This window comes from Salvelinus namaycush, chromosome 40 (assembly GCF_016432855.1).
Source record: "Salvelinus namaycush isolate Seneca chromosome 40, SaNama_1.0, whole genome shotgun sequence".
Classification (NCBI taxonomy): domain Eukaryota; kingdom Metazoa; phylum Chordata; class Actinopteri; order Salmoniformes; family Salmonidae; genus Salvelinus; species Salvelinus namaycush.
In genome coordinates, this window is record NC_052346.1 from 15,468,238 (window position 1) to 15,476,997 (window position 8,760).

At 47.1% G+C, this 8,760-nt stretch overlaps 2 protein-coding genes across 2 annotated transcripts; one reads left to right on the forward strand and one right to left on the reverse strand.

Annotated features, from left to right (window-relative positions):
- The first annotated feature begins 1,419 nt into the window (after positions 1–1,419).
- On the forward strand, positions 1,420–3,115 carry LOC120033257 (gap junction gamma-1 protein-like). The gene is made up of 3 exons (XM_038979531.1): positions 1,420–1,735; positions 1,933–2,164; positions 2,346–3,115. Exons 1-3 carry the CDS (start codon positions 1,496–1,498, stop codon positions 3,113–3,115), a joined length of 1,242 nt encoding a protein of 413 aa, XP_038835459.1. The 5' UTR covers positions 1,420–1,495.
- A 1,905-nt stretch (positions 3,116–5,020) lies between these two features.
- LOC120033146 (inhibin alpha chain-like) lies at positions 5,021–6,275 on the reverse strand. The gene is made up of 2 exons (XM_038979428.1): positions 5,960–6,275; positions 5,021–5,766 (listed from the first exon to the last, which is right to left on the reverse strand). The coding sequence occupies exons 1-2, from the start codon at positions 6,273–6,275 to the stop codon at positions 5,021–5,023; spliced, it is 1,062 nt and encodes a 353-aa protein (XP_038835356.1).
- Positions 6,276–8,760: the final 2,485 nt, after the last annotated feature.

The following is an 8,760-nucleotide window of genomic DNA, read 5'->3' on the forward strand; positions in this document are numbered from 1 at the left end:
GACCCGCACCAACCTCTCTCCCCAGTGTGAAGTCCCAGCTTGCTGTGACTTGCCGACCCCAGTCTTTAGAGGTGGTAGTGAGCAGGCTGGGGTTTGGAATGACAGGGCGCTGTAAGGATGTAGGTGTGAACCACAATCCACTATGGTACCGTGTGATACAGTATTGACTGACCTGTGTTGGGTCTTTTTCAACTGTCAAGAATCTATTTTTGTTGGGCCGGTCCACCAGACAGTATACATGGTTCACTAGCAGTTCAGTCTATAAAAATACCTTTAACTTTTTTTTTTTATTGTGCTTCCAAATGAACAACCTCCTTTTTACATTAGAGCAAACAGCATATTATGAAACCAGAAACCACACTTGTTAAATCCTTCACAAGGAAACCTATGACCATAGATCTGAAGCCTGGGTGTGAGACATGGCCGTTGCAACACGTTCATCTTGTGGTACTTCTACCACAGTACTCCCACTAGGTCATAACGTTCCACCTGGCGCCTGCTCTTCTGGTTCCTATAATAATATTTAACCTGGGAGTGTGGGCGTCAACATCCAACCCTCCCTGTGCCCTCCTTATATGCACGTAGGGCTCATCATTGATGAACCTTGTAGATGGAGTGGTGCCCCCTATTGATCAAATCAAATATTGCTCAAGTGTTATTTTTCTGAAGGGTGGGGTCAATGAGGCCATTTTTAATTCAGTCATTCCAGTCATTCCCTTTCAGGAATAAGAAGTAGCCCAAGTCATACCTTTTCAGTTAATTGTTTTTTCAATTCATAATTCATGTTCAGGGGTCAATAAGAACTGGTTTTGCAGCATCTGATTTTAGAGGCATATGGATGTTTTGGTTTAACTGAAGAGCCAGGCTTGGTTGAATCGTGGTAAAGAATCAAACATTTCAAGTGAATTTCCAGCAGTATTACAGTAGGGACCTGTAAATAATTTGACATGTGAAGTTTGGACCCCCCCTGTAGTTCACACCGTAACTAAAAGATTAGAAGCGTAATACTACGTTATGATTGACTGTATTAGCACTTTGTAGTATGGATGGCTTGGTTTTATATCTGTACCTCTCCCAGGGTGACACATCCACACGTGTGTATCGCATGGTGGTTTTCTCTGATCTACATTCTAGTGTGTCGATGGATCTGGACAGGAGATCTAGTGTGTGTCGATATCGCCGTACAGGAGGCAGCCAGTTCCTTCTGCTGACGTCTCTTCACTTGAATGGCATAATTAGTTTTACCTTGATGGTTGGTGTGTTGACCTGAGATGTGTGTTTTAAGAAGCTTACCCTTTTGCTCCTAACCCTCGTCCAACCCCCCCCCCCCTCCATAACTGACATGATGATCAGGGTGTTCTTTCTCTGCTTGAAAATGTGAAGATGAGCCAGGAGCCCCAGAAACGGCTTTTTCAGGTAAATGCCACACTGAAAATAACACCTCTCCCCCCAGAGCTGAGAGGGCTCCTGGCCAGGTGTCTGCTGAGGCCTCATCATGAGCTGGAGCTTCCTGACGCGTCTCCTGGATGAGATCTCCAACCACAGCACGTTCGTGGGGAAGATCTGGCTGACTGTGCTCATCATCTTCCGCATCGTGCTGACGGCCGTGGGGGGCGAGACCATCTACTACGATGAACAGGCTAAGTTCGTCTGCAACACGCAGCAGCCCGGGTGTGAGAACGTCTGCTACGACGCCTTCGCTCCGCTCTCACACGTCCGCTTCTGGATCTTCCAGGTGAGACTGAGTCAAGCAAGCATATGTAAATGCTTTCTCAAGTTAGGGTGAAGCAACTATAAGGTGTGTGTGTAGCCATAACAGATGCAATGTATAACCTTTTGACACAAACAAACCATTAACTGCTTATGTACTCGTAAGCAATCTCTCAGGGACTGTGAATTCCCTGTCTACCATCCACTCCCTCCCTCCTCCAGGTGATCCTGATCACCACCCCTACCATCATGTACTTGGGCTTTGCCATGCACAAGATCGCCCGCATGGACGATGTTGAGTACCGGCCTCTTCATCGCGCCGGGAAGAAGAGAATGCCCATCGTGACCCGGGGGGCACAGCGGGACTACGAGGAGGCAGAAGACAACGGAGAGGAGGACCCCATGATCACTGAGGAGATCGAGGTGGAGAAGGACAAAGGGAAGGTGACAGAAGGTAGGGTGAGGGACAGCTTCTCCACACAAACTGGCTCTTTTCATTCACACTGGTTATAAAGTTGTCACCAGGGAAATTACTTTTTATTTTACTTTAAAGCTGTGTGTGGATCACACCCGTCCCTTTGACTTGCCCTGTGGCATGCTGTCAGTGAGTTAATTTGTCTCTGCCTCATCTCCAGGCTCTGTGAAGAAGCACGACGGTCGGCGGCGGATCGCGCGTGACGGCCTGATGAAGGTGTACGTGTGTTCGCTGATCTCGCGCATCGCCTTCGAGGTGGCCTTCCTGTTAGGCCAGTACGTCCTCTATGGCTTCGAGGTGGCGCACTCCTACGTGTGCATGCGCTCTCCCTGTCCACACATGGTGGACTGCTTCGTCTCGCGGCCCACCGAGAAGACAATCTTCCTCCTGGTTATGTACGTGGTTTCTCTCCTCTGCACCACACTCACCCTCCTGGAGATTCTCCATCTCGGGGTCGGCGGGGTCCGCGACACCCTCCGCGTGCGCGCCAGACGCCACCCCACCCCACCTCTGCCCCCTGTGGCCCGGGGGTCCCTCTGCAGTTCCCGCCATGTACCCACGGCCCCGCCAGGGTACCACACGGTCCTGGGGAAGAAGGACCCGTCAGGCAAGCTGAAGGCAGAGTTCAGAGAGCCGTTGGTGGGGGACTCTGGGAGGGAGAGCCTGGGGGACGAGGCGTCCAGCAGAGACCTGGAGAGGCTGAGGAAGCACCTGAAGACGGCCCAGCAGCACCTGGACCTGGCCTACCAGAACGAGCAGGGCCAGGGGTCCCCGTCACGGAGCAGCAGTCCCGAGAACAACGCCACGGCTGCAGAGCAGAACAGACTCAACTTCGCTCAGGAGAAACAGGCGGCGGCCAGCGAGAAAGGTAAGGAGGTGAACGGGTCAAACTGCTGGACGGGTCAAAACAACATGACGGAAGGTTTCTAGCTTCATCAGTACTAGAAAAAGAGCGATTGAAGAAGGCGCCATATGTATGTTTCAGACATTGTGTTTATTTGAACCTGTTCCAGATTCCTTAAGCCATTTTGAATGACTGCCTTACTGTACAGAATGACATAAACCTATATAACCCCACAGTACTGTTTGTTCCCATGAAGTAGTAGAGATCCCTCTATTTCCTGTCTAACATGTTATTCCCTCAGGAGTACATGCCTGAATCCTGCTTAATGCCTGCTCAACTGCCTGCCTGCTTTCTCTTCCCAACTGGCCCTCCGCGGATGGGGGAGCACATGGGAACACAGCCAGACAGCGGAGAGACTGAAGAGTGTGGTTGTGTGAGGGATGGAGTGCCTTGCAGTATTAAGGGCCAGGGACAACTTGAATGTAAAGCTGCCCAACCTTCCGTAAAGCTACAGTACGAATCTCCTTTAGCGTCTGACTCGTTCCACTTGAGAGCCTCCAAATACTTTAGTCTCAAGTTTCAGCTTGCCGAAACCCCACACCCTACTTTGGCAGTGCCTGTCGCTGAAGCACAGCCTTCTAGATGTAGTCGACAGCCCGTTTTATTTTTGCCCAAAGGTGTTTTGGTTTGTCCGTTTTTGTTTTAATTTGTTTCGCAGTCATTCCGTTCCAAAGTGTTCTCCGGTCAGTTTCTGTCAGGTGAATCGGTCTCATCCAGTGTAAGCGTTAATTTACCCCCCTCTCTATTGACAAAGTTTACTAGTCGGTCCAATTTTAAGAGCGAGGCTCAACAGTCTTAAAAGCATTTACTGCACATGTTGTTATGCCAGGGCTTGTTGTTGCTGGATACAGAGTGAACCACAATGAACACTTGCCTGCGGGGGATGTCCTTTTGCACAGACATTAAGAGGATGTTCGTGTGTCCATGTATGTGTGTTGTATACAAGGTGGTGGGAGGTTTTCTAAAAGTGCAGTCCTTTAACGAAAGCTTTTAAGTTAATCTTGGATGTAAACTGTACAGCCTTTGTCAGAGGTTTAGTAATTAAAAGTGAATTGTTTTGACATTCCATGAGACTCCACTCATTGTTAAAGCCTTGTATATTAGTCATTCCAACAAATTGGCCAAATGTGATAAATACCTGGGAAATGCTTGAATCCTGTGACTAGAAATGTTCTTCCATGCTGTTTAAACTCTCCTGTAGTCCTCCTGTACCTGTCATTTTGCTCCTGTCCTGGTTTCTTTTGTTCATGCTAGTCGGTGATTTGTTTTGTTGAAACTTTTTTTTAATGTTCGTACTGGAATTCTAAGGAGGCAAATGCACCAACATTTGCTAATCTGTTGTCATAATGTGATGGTTCTTTGAAATGGTTGGGTTGGAAACTGGAAACGGTTATGTGCTGTGTTCATTTAATTTTCTTTCATTTTTTTTAATTTGGTACAAAAATAACATTCCAATATTTTTTTCAATGTTTGGAGTGTTTTTGTTACATTGTTCCAAGTTTTGTGTTTTTTGTAACTGTGGAGTTTAGTTTCATAGAAATACATGAATAAATATATTTGAACAGAATGACTTTGCAATGTCTGTTTGGATTGATTACTTCACTGTAGACCTCTGTACTTCACTTCTAAAACACCTTAATCTGAGTCTGCATTGCCCTCTTGTGGCAAGAACGAAGAACACACTGCACACCCATTTCAGTTAAATAATTTTTTATTAAAAATGCATCTTGTGTAGCTGTATCATTAACAAACTTTATTTTGCAATATAATCTTGGTGCATGACAAATACAGACCTATCAGTTACAGGTCTAGCCTAGGTGCTCTCTTAGAATTTTTTTAATTCATTTTTAATCTAAATTGCCCAGGCCTAGATTACACCAGCATAACTAATCTTACTTTGAAAAACTGAGCCCATCTCAGAGATTTTAGGCCTAGATACAGGTGCACTCCTCTGGTATGATGTTGGGCAGGGTCTCGTATTTAAAGGAGTACCCTCCGTCAGACGTAGTGGTGAACCGTAGTGACTTCATGGTCCCGGGGACCGGAGCGCAGCACTGTTTGATCCCCAGCATAGCAGTGGTGCGGTCCAAAGCCAAGCAGGTGCCATGACAGTAGTAGAAGTTGAGAACCTTCGGGTGAACGATCCAGTTGTCCCAGCCCAGCTCCTGGAACGAGATGTTGATCATCTCGCGCTGACAGTCGCTGTACTCTGGCTTCTGCTGCGATGGCCGCATCAGGAGGTCGATGGCCGATGGGAACCAGGGAATGGTGGCGGCCGCTCGCCGTGGGGAGCGGTCTGGGCCGTGAGGTCGGGTGTGCAGGTGGAGGAATGGCATTTTGTCGGCTTCGTTTGCATGGCATTCGCAGGCGGGGCAGCGCACCTGGAGTACGAAGGGGCCTTGGGTCAGGGCGGTGAGGAGGTGGTGCTCCAAGTGGTAGGTGGTCCAGCCATCAGCGGTGGTCTTGGCCGGAATCTCAGCCACCTGGAGGAGCTGCTGGTCTGAAGTGAGGAGGAAGAGAGGGGTGATGTTCCTGCTGGCCCCCTCGCCGGCGTAGAACCAGAAATGGGCTGAGGTGATGGCAGACTCCTGGTTGTCTAGTGAGGATTGGAAGTAGTAGGTGAAGTGGCTGGTGGCTCTCTTCTCTGATGGGGAGTCTGAGCTATCACAGGTAGAGTCTGGAAAAACAAGGCAAACATTGGAAATAAGACCAGGTCAATGGATGGGGAAACAAATAACCTACAGTTGTCTGGAAAAACATCTGACAAACTTCACTTTTGGAGTGAACTAGTGAAGAGAGATTGACTAAAGAGAAGGGAAAAGGAACAGGGCATCAGAGTGTGAGAAAGAGGGATATGGACTCTCACTCACCAGAGCTGGGGAAGAGGATGACTTGCTCATGGCTCTCCTGGTGATGCCTCCTGTGGTCCTGTGCCCAGGCTGCCCTCCCTACCCTGGTGGATCTCCGGTGACCTCGCCCCGCCTCTGCTCTCTCTCTGCCCCCGTCAGGGGCCTGGTGGCTGGGCTCGGGGGGCTGCTCCAACCCTAACCCATCCAGGAGGCGCTGTTTGAACCAGTCCAACACCACGTCACGAGGCAGCTCGTCCCCCTGGCAGGCCTGGGTCAGGGTCTGGGTCCACAGGAGTAGCAGGGCACAGGAGAGGACGGTAGAAGGACCACTCCGCATGGTTCAGATCTCTTCTTCAGATCTCTTCAGTCTATAGAGGAGGGTTGTGTAGCATGTAGATCGAGGTGGAAAAGTGCTTTGAGTTTGAGTAATCCAAGTAGGTCAAATATCCCTGTCTAATAATTGGTAAGGTGACCAAATGGGTCAATTGATTGTGCCAAAACTTCTAGTAGATGAGGTGAAGTAGTGTAGATCCTTCTCTGTCCTGAGCCGGTGGGCAAGTGGTGTCAATGAAGTCCTGTATTATTTGGAGGTTCCATCTCTGCCAATGCAGAGCACTGTGTCTCTCTTATCCATTGTTTTGTCATGCAATAATATTGCCTCCTACCCATGCCTGTCTAGACACTGGAGAAAAAGGGAGTGAGAGAGAGCCCTATGTTATTGTTATGCAGTCATAATCCAGAGGAAAGACTTCAGAGTATGACCTTGTGGGTGAATGGAAGTTACAATGTATTTGATCACAGTCTGCGTTTCACGGTAAGGGCCGCTTTGTTCTTGTACTGTACTAGATTTGTCTGTTTTGTGAAGTGGACTGTAGCAAAACTTTGAAACCATTTCTGAGGTATTTTTCCTTAGTGTTAAGGTTTTCTTTAATACACATAGTGTGTGTATTTAGTGTAGGAGTTGTGATGAGATTTCAGCAGCGGAGAAGTATTAGACAAAACACCAGGGCCAGATAAGACAGGATTGAAAGAGGTGTTGTCTGAAATGGAACGGTTTACAGGCTCTGTAAGTGCAGAAAATATGGTTGTCTCACCTAGCTATCTTAAGATGAATGCACTGTAAGTCACTCCTGATAGGAGCGTCTGCTGAATGACTCAAACGTAAACAGATATTGGGGTCAGTTATTGAAAATGAACCACAGTTTGAACTAATGTGTTATAACTGTTTATATAAACTACTCATAAACCCTTTGCAACCCCCTTAGAAGATACAAAGTGTTACGAATAGATCACAACAGTAATCACACATCAACTCAGTGCTGCTGTAGTCATTTCATAAGGCTCATCTGTAGACGACACCTTGGTCTCAGTAGGACTCCCTGATCAAATAAAGGTTCAATATTATTTATTTTTCATCATAATGAACCCAACAGATGTGGATGTCCCTCATCATACCACCTGCTTTCCCACCAAACAAATGTGTGTGTTAATGTGTCTTTTGAAAATAATAACAATTAGGCTTTCTTTATCCAACTCCAGCCTTGGGGCTGTGCCTGCCTGCATCTGTGCAATTATAGAATACAGTTTCATAGACAAGGTCAGATATTACAGCTTGTCTCAGTGGGGAATAAACATACCAGACCGAGATACAATAACCTCGGAAGCACACAATCGTTCTCTTGCAAACACGTCCTTTTCTCTATACAGCGAGAGTTAAGTTTAGCCCCAGGTTGTGCTGGCCAACTCTGAAAGTGATACTGGCCAGGCAGACGGGCAGTCTTCTGCGTAACTCACCAACTCTCTGACAGATTATCTGTACCGTTGTCAGCTCTCTCGTGTGACTAGAGTGGAGTCATGTAGCCACACATGTCTCTAGTCAGGCCTGGGGAACTAGTTTATAGACCGCAGCCAGGGTACATATCTTTACATATTTTTATTTATTTTTTATTTCACCTTCATTTAACCAGGTAGGCTAGTTGAGAACAAGTTCTCATTTGCAACTGCGACCTGGCCAAGATAAAGCATAGCAATTCGACACATACAACAACACAGAGTTACACATGGAATAAACAAAACATACAGTCAATAATACAGTAGAAAAATAAGTCTATATACAATGTGAGCAAATGAGGTGAGATAAGGGAGGTAAAGGCAAAACAAGGCCATGGTGGCAAGGTAAATACAATATAGCAAGTAAAACACTGGAATGGTAGATTTGCAGTGGAAGAATGTGCAAAGTAGAAATAGAAATAATGGGGTGCAAAGGAGCAAAATAAATAAATACAGTAGGGGAAGAGGTAGTTGTTTGGGCTAAATTATAGATAGGCTATGTACAGGTGCAGTAATCTGTGAGCTGCTCTGACAACTGGTGCTTAAAGCTAGTGAGGGAAATAAGTGTTTCCAGCTTCAGAGATTTTTGCAGTTTGTTCCAGTCATTGCCAGCAGAGAACTGGAAGGAAAGACAACCAAAGGAGGAATTGGCTTTGGGGATGACCAGTGAGATATACCTGCTGGAGCGCGTGCTACGAGTGGGTGCTGCTATGGTGACCAGTGAGCTGAGATAAGGCGGGGCTTTACCTAGCAAAGACTTGTAGATGACCTGTAGCCAGTGGGTTTGGCGACGAGTATGAAGCGAGGGCCAACCAACGAGAGTGTACAGGTCGCAATGGTGGGTAGTGTATGGGGCTTTGGTGACAAAACGGATGGCACTGTGATAGACTGCATCCAGTTTGTTGAGTAGAGTGTTGGAGGCTATTTTATAGATGACATCACCGAAGTCGAGGATCGGTAGGATGGTCAGTTTTACGAGGGTATGTTTGGCA